The following is a 22,500-nucleotide window of genomic DNA, read 5'->3' on the forward strand; positions in this document are numbered from 1 at the left end:
TGAAAGTTTAATTTTCTTGTACATACACTCTTGCCAAACTTCATTTAATATATACAGTTATATATTATATATATATATATATATATATATATATATATAGAGTATATATATATATATATATATATATATATATATATATATATTATATATATATGTATAATATATACATATAAACAAATATATATATAATATATATATATTATATATATATAAATTTTAGGAAAAGGAAATTGATTTTGATAGCAGAAACGACAGATTATTAACAGAGATAACTTAAGCATTTGAGGAAGTGTTGGAAGTTGTCCCAATTAGAGCTCAAGCGAAATGCGTTATAAAAGAAAATAGTGTCCTAGTGAAGTACACATTCCTATTTTATTATATTCATGAAAAAAAACTATCAGTCTATAGTTTCTGTTTTGATATTGATATTCTTCATTAAAGTTAGTATGATTTTATTGGGAAAAGAACCAGTATTCTGAAGAAAATGAACGGAGAGTGAAAATGTTTTCCGATATCACGTCGTTTCTGCTAGCAGGGCTAAGTCCGGAGGCCTATAACAGGTCTCATACTTTTGTATCTTACCACATTCGTGGGCCGCCTTAGGGCAAGGGCACTGACTGCCACAAGGCCAGCTTGATCTAAACTTCCTCCACTGATATCGCGTAAACCTTGAAACAGAATTTATGTTTTAGATGCCCTAAATTATTAGGTTGTAACATAGCCAGAATAATGGCTTCGCCATAAATAAATTTGCAGAGTACATGGATAAAAATAATAAAAAAAAACTCTTCGTTTGTTTTAACATGGGGAAAGTCCAGTTTTAGTAATGATCCACTCCCTGAAAGCGGAAACGCGAGTGTATATACCAGGGCGTTTTGGCCTGGCACACTGATACCCATAACTGACGATACCAATTTGTACCCAATGGTTTGAGCAGGTTTTAGCGACGAGGGGTCCTCCGCTGTCGCCCTGTTGGGAGGAAAAAATGGCGAATGTTACTAGGCCATAAACAAGAGTTAAAAGGCATTCGTGTGTCAAGAATTTCAAAAAAAATTTAATTGGTGTGTGTGTGTGTGTGTGCGTGGAATCACCAGAACACGTGATGTATATATCAGATGTACCACAGGAGAAAAATGGAACGCCGGTCATGATTTATATCTAGTGTTTCAGTTTTCCTATTGGTAGACAAAAAAAAAAAAAAAAATATATATATATATATATATATATATATATATATATATATATATATATATATTATATATATATATATATATATATATATATATATATATATATATATATATGTATAGTTATATAAACATATGTATAGTTATATAAAGTTAACTGGCATGTTATTTCGATGTACAACCAAATATCGGTTTTATCTGAAACTGGGCAAACGCAAATCAAAGCAAATCAAGGCAGCAAATAACTCGACCAAACAAAATCTTTAAAACATGGCAGGCGACGGGGGTCATGATTGAATTCATTATTGGAATTCACTCATAATGTATTCTACGTCCCAAATATATAAGTGAAAAAGAGAATGAATGAATATGTGAGTTTATTAATAATAACTACATTCAATAAGGCGAATGCTATACAAACCTGGCAGCTATCCTTATAATCTGTGAGTGCGCAGACTACCGTGCTGATATTTTCAGGCAGCTGTTCTAAAGAGGCACAATAGGTGATGTTTATAACATCCAAGACCACTTTCTGGAGGGTTGTTGGATGAGCACCACCTGTTAATTAGAAAACGAGATTTTAAAGCTTTCATCAGGATCGCTTTTTCGGTCGATTATTCAGTTCTTCGTTATTCATGTGCTCTAGTTTAAAAAAGGAAGAAAAGAACGTGCGTCAAAATGTTTCTGTAGCATAAAATAATGGAATACTCGGATATCAAGGCTTTGAAGGGAAGCTTGAAATGAGAATATTAAAGTGTTGAAGCCAGTAGTTCTGAAACAATTTTGAGCGATATGGAAGTCTTATTTAAAGAAAATTTTCTGGTTGTATAGGCCATGCAGTGATCCTCATTCGAAATCATTGTCAGAAAACTGAATTATAAAGGGAATTTTCATAACTAAACCACAGTAAGAAATCTTATGATATCCAGACTGAAAAAGTGGTAGGAATTGTAGAGGAGCGGATATTGTCAGTAATCATCAGCTTGTCATTGTCATACTACAACTACAGTTCAAGGCACAAGAAAACAAGTAAAAAATGCGCCGGTTTCTTCGGCGCAATCGAGTTTTCTGTACAGCGTATATTGCCGTATGAAGCTCTCAGCCACGCCCCTTGAAACTCTCAACCGCGGCCCATGAGACTCAGCCACGGCCCATTGGTGGCCTATGTTGGCACCTGTAGTGGTGCCAGACGCACGATCATAGCTGATTTTAACCTTAAATAAAATAGAAACTACTGAAAAGAGGGCTGTAATTTGCATGTTTGATAATTAGAATATGGATGATCAACATCCCAATTTGCAAGCCCCTCTAGCTCAGTAGTTTTTAAGATCTGAGGGCGGACAAAAAAAATGTTGGCAGACAGACAAATATTTGGAGTTAGATGTCAGGGTAGAATCTATAATAATAAAATCAGAGTGGAACTTGTTTGTCCCCCTGGGTAGGGGTGGGATAGGTACGGGATCAGGAGGATGGGGGAGACATGACACATCCACCCTCCTCATGCAACCCTGTTTGTCCGCCCTGGATGGGGGGGGTTAGGGTAGGGGAGACATGACGGGCAGCGCCAGGTTCCAGCGCAGCGTAGCACACGCCATCAAACTTGTAGAAAATAATACCCCAGGGGAAATTGCCAAAGTTCCTGAGATAACAGTGACAGGGAAATGGAGATGGCTTGGGCATGAGCCTTGTGAAAGTACTCAGGAGAACATTATTCAATGGTGTCAGTTGGGCTCTTTTGAGGACCTGATGACTTGGAAACCCAGACCTACGTGGATGAGAACTGTGAGAAGGGAGGCTGGTGGTGAGTGGAGATTTGTGGAAGATAAAGTGCAAGAAAGGCACGAGAGGCGGAATTTCACATAGGGCCTTAATCGGCACATGGTACGGGAAGGATGATGATGATGATTGTAATGAACTTAGAATCGTCGATAATTTTTTTTTTAAGGAAAATGTGACTACATATTTTCAAATGCATTCATTAAACAGTATCTTTCGTTCTCGGCTAAAACTGCTTAAATTGGCGTATTAATATTAAGTATGCATTTATATATTCACAATATGTACATGTATTAGATGCTTGTACAAACAAACACGTACTCCACATACAGTACTTACCATACTGTAAGGTTCCCCATCCGGTTACAACAGCTTTACCTCCGAATGGAATGTCAGCTTCCTTAGCCAAACAGATCGGATGTATGCTGGGATCAGATGTGTATATGTCATCCTCAAGTTCTAGAAGTGCAATATCGTACGCCTAAAAAAAATAAAAAATACATGTATTTTGTTATAATAATGTTTATAAAATTATTTCCCATTTTTGAGTCAGTGTATGGTACAATCTATGACAAAGAATTTCTTGAAAAAAAACAAATAATGTTTATAAAATTTTTTCCCCATTTTTGAGTCAGTGTATGCCACAATCCATAGTAGAAAGTTCTTGAAAAAAAAAAATAGAGAATAACGCAATAGGTATTTGCTAAAGAAAGCATGACCCCAAAGGAAATCCACGAAGACGGCCAACACAGTTGGTGAGGATTTTTCATAATCCTCTGTTAGGTGTGGACTACTGAACTCAAGCGTGTGAGAAACAGTACTGAAGGTGACCTCAGATTAGCGTGTCCAGAAACATTAATCTCCGATGAACAAGGGGATGCCACACATTGTTTGGTTTTGAATTACCTGCGTTTGACTATAACAGATACCCGAGACCACGGGTGCACATTATTTTGACTGATAGCTTTGGGTTGTGCGAGCTGTCTGCAAGATGAAAATCCAGACAGTTACTTACTTCCCCGACCTGACACAAGCTGATTTTGACTGATTCTTAAACCCACACATCCCCTCTGCATGTTATATACCATTTATAAGTCATAATGGAGTTACCCGTGCTGCAGAGGAGTATTAGATGTCCGTAATGACAGTGCCCGACCAAGCCCACTGAATTTAAGAGGGACAAGGTTAATAAGTGATATAAGAACGGCCATTTTCATGTGTTGCTAAGATCTTTTTAATGACCCTCTTATATCGGTTTAACACGCAAGTTGAACAAAAAGCTCCCGAAGAAATAAAATGGAGGTCCCTAGTTTATTGCTTTGATTTTGTCTGACAGTATTCCAAAACGGCTTTATAATGACTTAGAAAAATAATCTCGACAGTGTATCAAGTGTTTTTGTAGTCAAAAGCTGTAGCGAAAGGTCTCCAAGTTATTCATTTTTCGTGGCAAAAGCCCTTGCATGAATTTGTATGAGAGAGCAGTGCACTTGCAGAAGCGTTATCTCTACATTTCCATGACATTTTCTTTTTGTCACGTTCATTATTGTCACTGAGGAAGGCAAATAATGGTAAATACCTGGACTGATCTATAAGCAGTTGGAGAATTTAATTAGAATGTATTCTTCTTTGGGTGAGTAACAAGTAGCGTAATGGAATGTTGCCACGCAAGTAATGCTTGCGCGTCAACTGAATCACAAACACGGTAACCGGTACATAGTCAGCATGCATATTCTTTCGTGCAACGCCCTTTGAATTATCTATTAATAAGGCTGTTATCTGTGGACTTTATAGATTAGTTGCTTGAGGGTGTGTGTGCTTGATTTCCTACACAATTTTTTCACTGCTGATTTCAACATTATAAACTTGTAACGTCAGTGTTCTGGGAAGTTCATTGTTTTTTTTTTTTAGTCTTCACAAGTAACAAATATGATTACTGGAAGTAACAAATATAATTACTGGAAGTAACAAATATGATTACTGGAAGTAACAAATAATTACTGGAATGAACAAAAATGATCGTTGGAATTAAGAATCTGATAGTTTTGTACGCAGATGATGCAACACTTTTTGCAATTTTTGCGGTTATTTTATTCTAGTAAATAAGAAAATGTCTGTTTCCATTAATAAAGATCGGGAAGCAGCATAACCTAATCAGTGAAGCAAAACCAGTCCTATGTTGTGTTGTCGATCCATGATTTACTATGCATACTTACTAAAGAAATCTAAATTCATTTTGATATTTTGTGTAATTAACAGCTCAATGTTTCTTCTTCCTCATCCAGATATATTAGCACGGTTTTTTTTGATAACAACAGCATTAATCGGCAGTTTTTAGGATAAATTCGCTTGGCATCATGACTGGAAAAATTGATTCCAAAAATCAACTAATTTTGATGTTGCGCCGTTCACCATCTGTTCAAACAAACCCCCCTCAACCTACCTACCCACACCACCACCCTAAAGAAAGATAGAGAGTGAAAAAATAGATTTTGCCCAACAGTCCAACAAATTCCACAAATATGGTTTGCTTAATATTTCTCTCCGTGCGCCTTGGTCAGGAAATGGGCTTATGTTATAATTTTAATTCTTCATTGAATCTTATTTTGTACTGGAATTCAGCCTTTAATATCTCAGTCCGTTTCTAATACAGAGAATTCAAAACTGCCAACACAAGATCACAGTGATGGGACAATATAAGTTCCAGGTGCCAGTTATGTCATTGTAGCGCCGAACCACATCTCCCTAATCAATAAAACAAGGAAAAAGTTACTCATGGTTGAAGCTCTGGGACAACTTTCAAGAAAAATTATCCATATGAATATTGTGAAAATGGAATTACCAAGATTGCTGCAGTAGTCTAAAATACCCTTTAGTTGATGGTATAAGAATGTAACGATTTTATTTTGTTAAATGTTACCGAAACCTTAAAATGCTAAGGAGCCAGGATGAACAGACCTAAGTCAACTTACAAAATTATCGACAAGGTGTACGTATTTCTCGTGAATGAATCTATCTTTCGGACGAACTCGTTTCAGTTCACTGATGTGTACATTTCCATATCCGACTTCGTAGTACTCTAGTAGAATTGGATACCTGTAATTGAGATTGATGAGGCTAGAAAGGTTATGGTATACAGAGTTACAGCATACACACACACACACACACACACACACACACACACGTCTTTATATCTTGTATGTACATTTCTCCAATAAGTCGTTTCCCTAATGATGTGTTCAATCCAGATGAATCAAAGATGAGGCTGTTAAAAAAAAAAGTTCACACTCTTCACTGATGCATGTATATATACTGTATTTGTATATATATATACATATATATATATATATATATATATATATATATATATATATATATATATTATATATATATATATGTGTGTGTGTGTATGTTTGTATGTATATGAATCAAGAAATGTTGGAACGTGATGAATATATAAATTATAAATAAAGGCAATGCCACGAAGGAAGGAGAAACAATGGAGTACTGCAAGGCCTTTCTAATTATAGTCCTTTACTTAGCAGACTCTGCTAAGCAAGGAAAGTTAAACAGTGGAGTACTGCAAGGCCTGACTTATAGTCCAGATATTATTATATATATATATATATATATATATATATATATATATATATATATATATATATATATATATATATACATATATATATAATATAGTTAGATAGACAGATTTAGGGTAAGCTGTCTGCAGTCTGTGTACTGGGATCAAATGAATATGTTCTAACTTGTAGACTATTTATCATATATAATTCCCTTTGAGTGTAAGCTTTTCCAAAGGTGTAGGGAATTCGATGTTTACTGGGCATGTCTTTAATTCCTTAGAAATCTTCAAGATGACATACATACATATACATATTAGGGTTATAGTGCAAACGAATACACAGACTGTTGAAAAGAGGAGGAAAAAAGAGGAACTGTAACCTCTTTTGTGGATGAGATCATTGCACCATTAACAAAGCTGGATTTTCCACACAAACTGCCCGCCTTGAAACTAATAAATGCTACTTATTTCTTTGGAAATAAGTATCTCAAGCTTATATTCTTATAAAAGCTTACTTTTATAAAACTGAATTCAGTCATGATATAATGGAAAGAGATATCCAGTTTTGTAAAATAAAGCTTGCTAAGAACATGAATATCAACGTATTATAAACCTCATTATTCATTTTAAAGAAATAAGTTAAATATGTCCAACATATGTTTTTCAGAAAAATTAAGAAGAACAATGTTTTCGTCAGTTAACAATGTGGAAAGTTAGAGAAGACAAAAAGATAAGGAAAAGAAACCATTGTTAAGCTGCCTTTTCTCTAAAGAGAACACCTTCATGCGCCATAAATTAACTTGGACACCTGTGCAAAATATGATATATGGCACAAGTGTGTAGGAAGATATGTGATATAATTAATGAAAGGTATTGGGTAGTCGGTACTAAGCCTCATGATTAATGAAATTGATATCATCATTTTTACATCGTATATTTCATAGGTTCTTCGTTTTAAATACAATATTTGAATTACATCGTTATTTAAGATGTCTTAGTCGCTAATGTTCCTACCATAGTGTTTAGGTAGGATATACTCCGAGGACACTTGTGGGTGTAATAGGTTTTAGTGAAAGTAGACAGATGTTATGGAAATCTCAGTTACAGTAGGAAAAGAAGAGCGCACCACATTTCATTTGTGGCTCATTTCGTTGTTTCTTCATGACATTTTCAAGCCTAAAAGAGACGTTACAGTATTTCAGTAGTTAAAAGATTATAGAATTATTATTGGCTGACAAAGCTGAGTAAAGGTGACAACAATAGAGATAATTGGAAAAATCTTTAAAATGATTTACATTTATCAGTGGGTAAAACAGAAATTGTACAGTTTACGTTATAAATGAATTATTAACTAATTTACATTAAAAGCAAGGGATAAGATGAATTGTCAAGGTTAGATCTGGCTTTCTAAAAAAATATATCAATCGACTCAGAGATTCTTAATATTGATTCTTCTTTAAAAGTACCAAGAACACTAAAATTTTCTAATCTTTTACCCGTATTGCATTCCTCTATATGTTGTAAAATCGGTGATTCACATTTGGCCAGCAAGCAACCAGTACGAGGAGAAATGCAATAAAGTTCGAAGATCTTGTCCGGACTGATCTCTTGATCATTAATAGAGGTGGCTCACAGAGTCACACTTGTAAATATATAGTGATGCCAGATAAAAGGTCTGAAGGTATTTATCCTTATGGTTAAATAAAACGCTTGAATAGCATGGTTGTTGGTAAATATTAACTTGGGGTTACTGGGAAAGCTATACTTAAACATATTTTTTAGTTCTATTTTAACGTATTTAGAACATGGATCACTTATATATGGCAATTTAAAATACACAGTCAGTTTATCAACCCTTGGTAGATCTATTTTGCTACTCATACTAAGAGATTTATTAAGGAAGTTTTTTATTCCCTTGTACATTATGTTACTAGGATAAGCATTATTTTTGAAATAGTTTAAAAGAAATTCTATTTCTGAGTCAAATGACTGCCAGGAGCTGCAGAGAGAATATGCTCTAAGTATTAAAGTCTTTATTTTATTTATTTTCAAGTTAAAGAATGTAGCACTTTGGAAATTCATTCCAAGACCAGTAAAAGTGGACTTTTTCAAAATACTAAAAGTTAAGAGTGGCTTGCTGTTTACGGTAGTTTGGTAAAGCTTACCTCTAAAAAGTTAAGAATATTATTTTCTTCACTTTCCACGGTAAACTGAATACGAGGGGGGTTTACTATTTAAGTAATCATGGGACTGCTGAAAACCAAAAATATGTTGTCAACACACCTGTGATAAATGATTGATTTGAACTCTAGGGGACAATCATCGAGCCATCTTTTTTCATGTAAAAACAGAAATATGTTGGCCACTGGGGCTGAAAGTGGAGATCCCACGGCGAAACCCTCTAATTGTTTAGTGCAAATTATTGGATAAAAAGTGGTTATCGTTTATGCATAAGATTAGGAGCATTTTAAAAGCATTTTTTGAAATATTTCTCACTTGTTCAGTGTTACTGTAAGTAGAGTTTTCAAAACTATATCAAATGTTTCTTTGATAGGAACGTTTGTGAAATGATTACGTCGGAAAGATGGAAGCTGTACTTTCTGACAATTCAAAATTACGAAATGACCTCAAGAAGATCTATATAAAACAAACTTGAATACAGAAGACAATATCGGTTACCAATTAAGAAAGCTCAGAAAGAATGGTTCGAGTAGTGAAGAAGAATATAACAAGTTGTTTGTAAGTGGGTCTTCACCATCAATACTGTACGGATTACCAAAAGTTCATAAAAATGGAGTACCATTAAGACCTGTTCTGTTTGCCTTTAAAGCACCGTCCTATAAACTAGCGAAATTTCCAATCAGTTTTCTACAGCCATTGACAAAAAATCAGTATACATTAAAAAACACGTATGACTTCAAAAACATCATCAATTATGAAAAATCCGAAGGTGCGGTGCTAGCAAGCTTTGACGTTACCTCCCAATTCACAAACGTTCCTATCAAAGAAAGAGTTGATATAGTTTTGAACTCTATTTATTTACAATAACTTTGAACAAGTGAGAAATATTTCAAAGAATGCTTTTAGATGCTCCTTAACGTATGCGTAAACGATAACCACTTTTTCTTCAATAATTTGCACTACAAACAATTTGAGGGTTTCGCCGTTGGATCTCCACCTTCAGCCCCAATGGCCAACATATTTCTGTGTTTTCATGAGAAAAGATAGCTTAATGATTGTACCCTAGAGTTCAACCAATCATTTATCACAGGTGCGTTGACAACACATTTTTGGGTTTCAGGCATCTGAGTCACGTACAGCAGTTCCATGATTACTTACACAGTAAACCCCCTTGTATTCACTTTACCGTGGAACGTGAGGAAAATAATATTCTTAACTTTTTTAGATGTAAGCATTACCAAAACTACCCTAAACAGAAAGTCACTCCTAGGTTTTAGCATTTTCAGAAAGTCCACTTTACCGGTCTTGGAATGAATTCCCAAAGTGCCACATTTTTAACTTTAAAAATGAATAACTAAAGACTTTAATACTTAGGAGCATACTCTCCGCAGCTCCTGGGCAATCATTTGACTCAGAAATAAAATTCTTTAAACTATTTCAAAATAATGCTTATCCTAGTAACAATATATAAAGAAATAAAGTTCCCAAATAAATTGCAGTATGAGTAGTTAAAAATAGATATACTAAGGTTGATAAACTGACTATGTATTTTTAAATTGCCATATATAAGTGATCCATGTTCTAAATACGTTACAAGAGAACTAAAAATGTTTAGCATAGCTTTCCCCACATTAACCCCAAGTTAATATTTACAAACAACCGTACTATTCAAGCGTTGTTAAACCGTAAGGATAAACTACCTTCAGACCTTTTGTCTGGCGTTACCTATATTTACAAGTGTGAGGCCTGTAGCGCCACTTCTATTGGCCAGTCAAAGAGATCAGTCCGGACAAGATCTTCCGGACTTTATTGCATTTCTCCTCGTACTGGTTGCTTGTTAGCCAAGCCTACCAGATCACCGATTTTACAACATATAGAGGAATGTAATACGGGTAAAAGATTGGAAAATCTTAGTGTTCTTGGTACTTTTAATGAAGAGCCATTATTGAGAAACTTTGAGTCGATTGAAATACTTTTTAGAAAACTAGAACTAACCTTGACAATTCATCTTATCCTTTGCTTTAAATATAAATTATTTAATAATTGATTTATAATGTAAACTGTTCAATTTCTGTTTTACCCACTAATTAGTTTATATGCAAATCACTTTAAAGGCTTTATCAATTATCTCTATTGTTGTCACTTTTACTCAGCTTTGTCAGCCAATAATGATTGCACGATTAAAATACTGTAATGTCTCTTTTAGGCTTGAAAATGTAATAGTTTCTAGTTTTGTTTGTCAGTTTTACCATTTTCCTTCATTATATCACTAGTTTAACCTCCGTAGGGGATAGTGCCATCAGTGCACCTCACGCAGTGTACTGTAGGCAGGCATTACTTAAGGCTTCTTGCAACGTCTCTTCGGCCCATTGGTGTAACCTCTGTCTTTCCATTCACTAGGACCCTTACTTTCCACCCTCTCTTAACAATTGTTTCAACGTTATTTTCAGCACTGAATGACCTCATAGTTCCCAGCGCTTGGCCTTTGGCCTAAATTTTATTTCCCAATTCCAGTTCCAATCAGTAGTTTACGAAGCTGTTTGAGGATTTTTCAATTATTATTTTACCCTTGTATTCAGGTATGCGCAAAGATTGAATATATTGATTCGTCTAGTTAATTATCCATTTCATCATTTGCCATGCTATATATTTTTAACGATGCCCATTCCACCACCATTCAGTGTATCACTTTTATTGAAGAAACTTCAATATTTCCTTCAGGTTTCCCTTTCCCTGACTCTTGATAAACTTGAGAAGTTGTGACTGTCAAAATAATCATCAATATCTAATTCTTTAATTATATCTTAATAATCCAAAATAGCTGTTTTATGAAATCTAAGAACCTGTATAAGCACAGCTCATGACACATACAGACACCGATAAAGACATTTCCATGATTACATGGAAAAAAGCTTCACATTTGGCAAGAAAAACTAAATATCTAATGTCAAGGTTTTAAAAATTCAGGAAAACTGAAAAATGAACACTAAGGATTTCAAGAACATTGTCAAATGTCAAAAGGGTGGTTCAGAAAATAAAAATGCTTCGCATATCTTATTTTCGCCATTTATTGTTTCGAATCTACCATTTCATTGAAGCGAAACTAACATCATGCAATGCTTGAAAGGTTTCGTGTGAGTTTGTGAGCACATTGACATACACGCACATGTGTCCATATACAGCATATGAAGCTTTGAGCATTTTTGTGCGATTTTGTTGGCAAAGATTGCCAATGGAACAGAAAATTGATCAGCCCATTTATGAGCCCGAGCCTTAGATAGAATTTGGAAGAATGTGAGGAGTGCTAGTCTCGTCTCACAAAATATAGAAAATACCAGTTAGACAAATAACCCCATAAATTTACAATAGAGGGAAAGCAACATTCATTGAGCCCAACATTCTAGGTCTCTAACAATTGTTTAATAGTGCAACATTTAGGTTTTCCTCCTGTTACACCTTTCAAACCTTTCTATTCTCAGTTTCCTTTCCAGCGCTGAATGACCTCATAGGTCCCAGCGCTTGGCCTTTGCCCTAAACTCTACATTCCACTCCATTCCAATACCTCAGTGAAACATTACATACCCAAAATCCACGAAAAAGCAGTGGGCAGCAGTAAGAATCCAGCGTCCATTGATGACAGAGCCACCACACCATCGGTAAGTCGCGTTGAGGACTAAGAATATGTGCACTTGGTATGGAAACTCATTTGGCTCAGCGTCAACCCCGTGGACTATTCTCGAGTCAGCGGTGTCGATGCTGAAAACACCACAGTCATCTGAGGAGCAGAAATAAGTGTAAATTTAGGTCTTTCTGGGTAATGCCGTCTCGTGCCCTATTTGGAATCTTTTGGGAACTGTGACTGCTATGGATTTTTGCTAATGTAATTGTGAGTACTGGAGTGGTAATATGGAACATGTTGACCTATTCATATATTGTGTATTTCATTGGTTACTTACTGTTCTTTGTAAACTTTAGGATTCTTGAGAAAATCTTGGAATGTTTACTTTGGGAGAGTATAGTCATTTGGGATATATATCATTTGGGATATATATATATATATATATATATATATATATATATATATATATATATATATATATTAATTTTCTTTCCCTGAGTAAACTTACTTAAATTGTCTTGTTCATAGTATTTCTTTTATTCTGTTATGGTAATGGTAACTGTCACTGTTCTTTAATAAAAAAAGATTAATTTGTTGCTATTTTGTTTCATTCTAGCCTAGTGCACCATAACACTAAAGAAATTATTGTCTAAATTCTATTCAAGCAGATGGTTATCTGTTAATTATAGAATTAAAACATTATTAATAATCATTGTCTTCCTTTATCAAATTTGCAGTTAAGTAGAGTCTTTTGTAACTTAAGTATTATGTGGTTGAAAAACAATGGGTCCTGTTCTTAAGAGTCTGACAGCAGATGCAGTCTATAGGAGTTTACTTAGATTAGAAATAGATACATTCCAATATTACAATATTGCAGCTTAATCTTCAGAACAGTGTCTACGTTTCACTAGCGTCCCTGGCAAGGAGGATAAAAACAAATTGTATTTCATTACTAATATTTTCTGTATAATAGTTTCACCATTCATTTATCTTAAACGTACACATGTTCCCATAAAAACAAAATACTACTCTGAGCAGAAGGATCAACGACAAAAAATTCCAGGCTGTTTTCATTGTTGAAAGTGAAAAAACAGTTAAGTATATCTTAGTTTAACCAGACCACTGAGCTGATTGACAGCTCTCCTAGGGCTGGGCCGAAGGTTTAGATTTATTTTACGTGGCTAAGAACCAATTGGTTACCTAGCAACGGGACCTACAACTTATTGTGGAATCAGAGCTATACAGTATAACGAGAATATGAATTTCTATCACCAGAAATAAATTTCTCAAATTCATCATTGGCCGGTCGGAGAATCGAATGCGGGCCCAGCAGAGTGTAGCCGAGAACGATACCAACTCGTCCAATGAGGAACTGTTGAAAGTGAAAATTTGATAAGAGAGAGGGAGCGAAGGCCATTGTGTTCTTCAGAGTTCCTTCAGGGGCATGTTTTGTCTAATCAGACTGAGGAATGATAATTTGATGTCATATATATATATATATATATATATATATATATATATATATATATATATATATATGTATATATATGTATATATATATATATATATATATATATATATATATATATATATATATATATATGTGTATATAAATATATATATATATATATATATATATATATATATATATATATATATATATATATATATACATGCATATATATAGAAGATTCGCAGGGGAAACTAACCCCACAAACATCTCAGGTTGAAGAGGTAGAGGCATGTATATCTCTCACAAACATCATGTTTATTATTCCAACGTTCCACATCACATGATGCATCCAGAAGGCTGGAAAGTTACAGATTATAAATACTTAAAACGCCACTTAAACAACGGGAAAAACTCAAAAAAAATTTTTAACATTTACAATACAAAAATTAAAACAAGAACTTGAAAGAAACACCTACCAAGGCAAGAGCTAAAAAGTGACTAAAAAGACGGAAAAATTAAACATACGAAAGATACCTATAACGAACGTGGAGAGTAAACAAACAGGCAATTGTGATATAAACAGTTGGGGGATGATGATTGGGGTTTAGTGTTGGTACATAAGTTTCATATAAAGCGACCCAACACCATCAACTGTCTTGCAGATTCAGTATTTTGCAGTAATCATTATATCCAAGCTTGTACCCGCTTTCGGACATAAACGATTTTAAAATTATTGATCTGCCCGTAAGTGACGACGAGTTGATGGTGTTGGAGTCGTTATTATAAAAAACTTATGTACCAGCACTAAGCACCCAATCATCGCACACAACTGTTTGTATCATAATTGCCGTTTGTTTATTCTCCACGTTCGTTATAGGTATCTTTCGTTTGTTTATTTTCTCCCCTGTCTTTTTAGTCACTTTTTAGCCCTACCTGGTGCGTTTTTCGTTTTGTTTTAATTTTTGTATTTGTAAAAGTTAAAAATGCTGAAGTTTTTCCAGTTGTATATGACGTTTGGGTATTTATAGTCTGTAATTTTCCAGCCTTTGAGGATGCATCATGATGTGGAAACGTTGGAATAATAAACTTGATACTTATGAAAACATATGTTTCTACCTTTAACCTGATATATATATATATATTATTACATATATATGCTCGTATATATATATGTATTTATATGTATAAATATGTATTTATTTATATGTATGTATAATAGTATGTGTACTGACACACTCGACTTACTGCAAGCTGCTCCTGTGATATTACAGTGAAGATTTGGAAAATGGTCGGCGTCTTCTGTAGTTGAAGGCTCTGTAGTTGATGCAGAATTTAAAGGCGAATTAGAAATCGCATTCTCATCGGGTAGACAGAGGCGTTGCAGTTACTGCGCTGTTTTGATACCCAGAGTGACTTGACGACACAGTATGCGGGATCGCTTCATTGCCTGTAGATTCTGAAATGAACAGCTAAATGGTCACTTAATAAGGTTGTTTATATCATTAAATGCTATTTTCGTGGCTGCAGGAACAGGTGACCTTTCTGATCAGCTAAATGGTCACTTAATAGGTTTTTATACTATTAAATGCTATTTCCATGGTTGCAAGAACTAGCGGATCTTTCCTAGGTAGTGACCCCCAACGGTTTTAACCCGGTGTGTATCCACCTTTGCGGCGTGTTTAGTAAAACCCCCTTTGGGATGACCGTAAAACACAAACAAAAAGACTGTAAATATCATAAAGATAATGACCCCAAAGAAATATTTGTTCTAGGTAATGACCACCGAACTTTGCTGGGGTCACTATCTAGGAAAGATCCGAACTAACTGTCTAGGAGGATGATGCAGTTTTGATATCAGAAAGGTAACCTATAATTTTTTCTTAGAATATGCACAAAGATGTATTATGAATAACAGTCCCTGACGAAGATTTTCTGTTCGTGATTTGTTCTGTATATTGTAATGCTTATGATAGTCTAGTCAAGTTGTCAGTGATTACCCATTTGTACGGCATAAGAATATTTTTTCCTTAACGAGTCATCGTAAAAATTGAGAACATTTATCGCTTTAGATAGGCCTATCTCTGACCAGTAAGGAACAATTCAAACGCTACCCTGGATTTCTTGCAGATTTTAATTAATTTTACTTGATTTAGAGCAGTCCTCTTCTTTTTTTTTTTTTTTTTTTTTTTTAAGCGCATGCATACACACGGTTTATTTACATCACCCTCAAGCCCCAACCAATTCCCAAAACCAAAATCAGCAAAGAAAAAGTTAAAAATGCGCCGAAGTTTCTTCGGCGAAATCTAGTTTTTTGTTCAACGTATAACGCTGTATGAGCCGCAGCCCATGAAAGTTTCAGCCACGGCCCGGTAGTAACCCGTCCTATAGCGTTGCCAGACGTACCATCATGGCTGACTTCAATCTTAAATCAAATAAAATCTACCGAGACTAGATGGCTGCAATTTGGTATTTTGATAACTGGAGGGTGGTTGATCAACATAGCAATTTGCAGCCCTCTAGCCTCAGTAGTTTTTAAGATCTGAGGGCGGACAGAAAAACTGCGGACGGACAGACAGACAGACAAAGCCATCTCAGTAGTTTTCTTTTACAGAAAACTAAAAGTATCCAGAAACTTACTTTTGATCCAAAGGTTTTACCGAGGGAATTTCAAAACTTAGCTTTGACTTGTCCCTGTCATCTACAGAAGTCCTCAGTTTAACGGGATTGCTCCCTCCTTCTTAGGTCAGTATCCAAATATGTCCTCGTCTGTGGGTAATGCCATGAGGAATGGTACGTTTGAAGTAGGTTTTTCTGGAGGTCCAGCTTCTGTTTCGTCTCCTGAAACATTTATAATTTACATACACAAATACTGCATATATGTGTGTGTGTGAGTGTGTGTTTGTGTATGTAAGCATGTATGTATGTAAGCATAAAAACCTTACAAGCTAACACACACTGTGTTCGGAGAACAAGTTAAGTATACCTTATTTTTACCAGACCACTGAGCTGATTAACAGCTCTCCTAGGGCTGGCCGGAAGGATTAGACTTATTTTACGTGGCTAAGAACCAATTGGTTACTTAGCAACGGGACCTACAGCTTATTGTGGAATCTGAACCACATTATAGCGAGAAATGAATTTCTATCACCAGAAATAAATTCCTCTAACTCTTCATCAGCCGGCCGAGGATTTGAACTCCGGCCCATCGAGTGACAGTCCGTAGATCTACCGACTCACCCAACAAAGAGCTATAGAACAAACAGTTACTGCAGTGTTCATCCTTCACCGGCCGAATCAAGATGAAGAAACTGTACAAAAAGGTTCGATAATGTTGCCTAACCCCCAGACAGCTCCCTTCCTATATACCCTATTATCTGATGTACACTACTTTATCGGGGTATGATGTTATGTTACATAATTCTTGCTTATCATATTTCCCCTTGTATCACAGAACAGTAATATTAATGTTACTCGTGCCTTAAATTCCTTTCTCTCATCTATGCTGATCCTATCCACCCTTCCACACTCGGTCACAATACTATCATTATTACGTAGTATCTCGAAATTAATCCTGTCAGCCACTGAATTGCTATCATTACAATCCCAACAATTATATCCACCAGCATTCTCCTATTTATATTAATCGGTATAGTGTAGCGTCATTTAAAAGAACATGTTTTCTATACGCCACATTTAGACACATCACCCAATCCATGTAGATATTTAATTGCTAATTGTAAGTTACTACACACTTGTCTTGTATCTTCTTTTACACAAAACTACTCAATTTTCCATGTTCAATTACTTTTAATTACTTTCTGGATAATACACCCTCACCAACTTCCATATAGCATTGGTGCCAATTTCTAGGTTTACACCCCAACAGCTCACACAGCTGTTTCTTAGTGAACACCTGCCTTATACCCACACTGATAATCCCTTAACACAGCTTCTGTCATCTATATTACAAATAGAATTCAGCTAAACGGCTTCTCAGGTGTATGAGACACTATTATGACCCTCTTAATTCTTATTAATTTCTATTATCTTTACGTTTATACAACGGGACCAGTATTCCTCACTTCCATTCATTTGGAACATAATCTCAACCAGGCATACCTCACACACCCTGGTCAGCGGCTCAGTTGTGCTTTCATTACTCTATACAGGTGATTTGCGGTACCTCAGTTTTAATCCCATTAACTCTTGGTGTCTGAAACCTCCAATGTCTTCCACAAGTATTTACACTAATTTACTCTAGTTCCCTCTGATCTTGAATCTCAGATCTACTTGTCTCCTGTTGTACATATTCAGCACCTCTTGAAAGTACTGCCTCTGTCAATAACATCTCTCTGTTTATATCTTTTTTTTCTTTTTTAGGATGCATTACTTTTGTAACCTTTTCCTGTGCTTTGTGTCCTTAAAGAGCAACTTTATTGTTCCATAAGGCATTTGTTCAAAATTACTAATTAATTACAAGAAAAGTAACCCACGTTTTCACTCATTTTCTATCCAAAGCTGTTGTTATGGATTTTTTTGTGTCGTGTCGTGCAGTTGTAAGTGTAAGTGGGCAAGGAATAAAATGTAAGAAATGACGTAAGAAATGTGAATATATCAGGAAGTGGGGAAAAAGGGCAGCTGTGTGTGAAAAGATAGATCTGAGAACATACTTGTTAATATGGAGGACGATATTTTGTTGAAAAAAGAGTATATATAATTCAGAAGTGTGGAGAGGATGGAGGAGAGGAGGATCTAGAAAGTGCCAGATAAATGAAATGGAAGAGGTACATCAACGGAAAGGCCGTAATATCCGGTAATCAAGAGAACTCATGCGACATACACAACGAGGGATGACTCAGTGTCGGAGCGGAGGGGTTGGGGTGTTTGACTTGTTAATGATAAGCCTTTGTAATTGCATGGAACACCTCCAGTTATTATGGTCCTCTGTGTCGGTGGTTCGTCCTAGATTCGCCAGGCTAAATATAGATGTCAGTGACCTTTGTATTGTTTTTCTATAACTTCGCCCCATGGAATGGGAGATATCTCCAAGTTGAAAACTAAGAAATGATATATTATATATATATATATATATATATATATATATATATATATATATATATATATATATATATATATATATATATATATATATATATATATATATACATACACATATAGCATATATATATATATATATATATATATATATATATATATATATATATATATATATATATATATATATATATATATACAGTCGTCACCTGCCCGTGCTTCAGTCAAGTTAAATAAAAGTAATAAGTACAGTATAGAAGAAAATTTATATTTATTGTATTCATTGAAAGCTTGCTCTTCCACGTGATGTCCCTTTGCCTTCTTGTTAATGCTGAACGCCATGAATAAAAATATATGAAAATCAGTAGCTTTCTGGTTAGTCTGCTATACTTTACAGAGCGTTTTATATTAATACTATATATGATTATTTGTAGCCTTTAAATTTATAGAAGCCCACGTCACCAACTACCTTTAATTATATATCTGTATCTTTAATACTGCCTTCTATTTGTCAATTGTACTTTAATTGAAATTCCTTTTCCTCTCTTATACCTTTCAGTGGTTTTCTACCAGTTAATTCACGCCTATTCTTAATAATTCCTAATTCACGCATGTTCTCAGTAATTCCTGTTTATTTATTTCTGATTGTGACCTAATTGTGATGCCTCATTTATATGTAACTCCATCTACTTCGCCATCTTCATCTGCCTGATGTCATCATTTTTAGTCTGCAATATTGTGAAGGTGTCCATTCTTAATGTTTAGTCTCTCCATATTCTCACGCCCTGTCGCTAGGGCCTTGCACCACGCAACTATTAATCTACTGTGTAAAATAACAATCTCCATCAAGAATTGTCATCAATTTTCTCATAGTTATTTAATACTCTACAATACTGTTCTTTGCCCTCTATAATACATTGTATAATACATTTTCCCTGGAGGGGGATGGTGCCGTCAGTGCACCTCATGCGGTGCACTGTAGGCATTACTTAAGGCCCCTAGCTGCAACCCATTTCATTCCTTTTACTGTACCTCCTTTCATATTCCTTGTCTTCCATCTTACTTTCCACCTTCTCTTAACAAATGTTTCATAGTGCAACTGCGAGGTTTTCCTTCTGATACCCCTTTCAAACCTTTTTACTGTCAGTTTCCGTTTCAGCGCTGAATGACCTCATAGGTCCCATCGCTTGGCCTTTGGTCTAAATTCTATATTCTACAGTCTTTATAATACATTGGGTCTTTCAGACCTCATTTGCAGCCTTATGTTTCTGCATCCTTCGTTTCTGGCGCACAAAATCGCCATTGAGACAACATGCACGAACTTCATCATTCCTCTGTCAGTGTTACGCAGCGGTGTTTTCACCTGTTACGTTACATTAGCCGCCACTGCCTCCTGATTAAATGCGGTGAGGTTATCGTTCTGTCATTCATAATTCCGACAGTCTCTCTCTCTCTCTCTCTCTCTCTCTCTCTCTCTCTCTCTCTCTCTCTCTCTCTCTCTCTCTCTCTCTTTCAGGATCCCAACCGCACCAGTTTTATCTTAACACATGTTTTTTTATACACCACGATCTGGATATTTCGTCGGATGCCCTGTTATATGCAGCTGGTCGTAACCTAATACCCAAGGAAATACATTAATAATCAGCTATTATTAACTTATTGTTTACGTAGTATGTTTATGTAGACGTCTGATTAAGGATACAGTTCAGTTTGCGCAATTTTCTTACTTTCCAAACATTTTTCTTCTTTGCTTTGTTTCCCCGTACGGGAGTGTGCCGTCAGTGCACCTTATGAGGTGAACTGTAGGCATTACCTAAGGTTCTTTGCAGCGTCCCTTCGGCCCCTAGCTGCAACCCCTTTCGTTCCTTTTTACCGTACCTCCTTTCATATTCTCATTCTCCCATCTTACTTTCCATCTTCTCCTAACAATTAACTCATAGTGCAACTACAAGGCTTTCCTCCTGTTACACCTTTCAGACCTTTTACTGTCAATTCCGTTTCAGCGCTGATTAACCTCATAGGTCCCAGCGCTTGGCCTTTGGCCTAAATTCTATATTCATTTCTCTGCTTTGTTGCTCCAAATTCCAGATCTATCATTACTGGTTTTCTTCCGCTGATCTGGCATTTTTTTTTTTTTTACTTGCATCACCCACTGACTTCGCCATAACGACTTAATTGATTTTGAAATCTTTTTGTGTGCTTTTGGTTTCTTTAAAGTTTTCTTGTTATAAGTTCTCCTGTTAGTGAATATACTTTGTTATTATGCTTACTGTTCCTGTTTTCTTTGTTGATTTCTTCTTGAATAGTTTTATTTTATACAATACGTGTTTTATTCATTTTCAGTTTATTATGACATCAGTGAATAGAACTCTAGCCCTACAGCTCACTTAAAAACTGAGAAAAGGTGCTTTGCTCAAATACTGAGGCCTGAGGAATAATTTCCTTGACCTTTGGTATCACACTTCTAACTTCGACGTGATTTTTCTACCTCTATTTTTTTATCTGGAGGTTTTAGTCAGTTCCTCATTCTTCGTTTTAATTAGTCTACCTGTAGTCCCCATTTATCTCCTGGGGAATTTGAATGTCTGTCAGGAAATTTCATCTTAGTCTTTATCAAGTAGTATAATATGTATGTATTTTGATTCTATTGCAGTCTAGTAGTAATGGCTCTTAATTTGATTCCATCCTCGAAAAAAAAGGCCTGGAATATTCCCTTAAGCCCAGTGTACAGTATTTTTTGTTATATTCAGAGGTTTCAGTGTAAATCAGGGGTCTGGTTTATGTCAGTTGTTACCAATCATGTCAGCTCTGGAATCTGGTAATTTTTCGATTGTATTCAGCTGATGATGGATCCTATTCTGTTTCTGTTAATGTAGTGCATAAAACTCCTACTGATATTTCAGTCATGGGTAAACCCAACGTCTGGTTTTACCGAGTCAATGACCAATGTAATTATGAACAGCATGATTAACTGTCATATTCCCTGGACCGTCATTTAAAAAACTGCGAGACAAAATTTCGATGGTAAATGGAGAATAATGAAAACTTAGTATACTGTTAATTCATTGCATGAAGGAAGTGATTTTCACTTATTAGCAATTTTAGTTCATTTTATCCCTGGGACACCTATCGAAATCCATTTTAATGATTGATAGACAGTTGAACTATCAGAACTTTGCTGAAATCACCTGGTAGCTAATAGAGTTTATAGATTTCCTGAGAGAAATCTATAATTGAAAAACTACAAGAAAAACTCAATCTCGTTGTTGCTGGACCAAGTTAAAATCATATGCTCCATATTTAGTTCATCTACCGATCTTCCCTTATTGGCTAATGATGGGTAACTGCTCCACCCTTCCAGATAGAGCAGAAATATTCCATAGGACCTTTGAAACCAATCATTCTTTGGTTGATGGCCTCCACCAGAAACCTGTTATCTTGAGCCCTTTCTCGCCAAATTTATTTTTCCTTTAGGGGAATTAAAAAATCGATAATCACGACTCTTAGGTTTAAAAATATGTAAGATGTTTTCTATCAAACCCACCACATTTTTTTTCAGTAGAAAGTATGTAATATAGTGCTTGTTCACAGGGTTATATAAGCATTAATTTTTACCGTTACAGTCCAGTTTCCATTATTCCAGTATTTTCTG

The 22,500-nt window shown here is 35.3% G+C and overlaps 1 protein-coding gene across 1 annotated transcript in view; it reads right to left on the reverse strand.

Moving 5' to 3' along the window:
- Nucleotides 1-197: 197 nt before the first annotated feature.
- Nucleotides 198-22,500, reverse strand: part of LOC136855304 (U21-ctenitoxin-Pn1a-like) — a 51,533-nt gene continuing 29,230 nt past the window's right edge. Inside the window, exons 2-7 of the mRNA XM_067132208.1 lie at nucleotides 15,039-15,173; nucleotides 12,304-12,496; nucleotides 5,933-6,056; nucleotides 3,303-3,444; nucleotides 1,609-1,745; nucleotides 198-969 (exon numbers count right to left, since the gene is read on the reverse strand). Coding sequence (XP_066988309.1) covers nucleotides 799-969; nucleotides 1,609-1,745; nucleotides 3,303-3,444; nucleotides 5,933-6,056; nucleotides 12,304-12,496; nucleotides 15,039-15,173 — 902 coding nt within the window. The 3' untranslated portion in view covers nucleotides 198-798. The remainder of the gene's footprint in view (nucleotides 970-1,608; nucleotides 1,746-3,302; nucleotides 3,445-5,932; nucleotides 6,057-12,303; nucleotides 12,497-15,038; nucleotides 15,174-22,500) is intronic.

The sequence above is a fragment of the Macrobrachium rosenbergii genome, chromosome 31 (genome assembly GCF_040412425.1).
Source record: "Macrobrachium rosenbergii isolate ZJJX-2024 chromosome 31, ASM4041242v1, whole genome shotgun sequence".
Classification (NCBI taxonomy): domain Eukaryota; kingdom Metazoa; phylum Arthropoda; class Malacostraca; order Decapoda; family Palaemonidae; genus Macrobrachium; species Macrobrachium rosenbergii.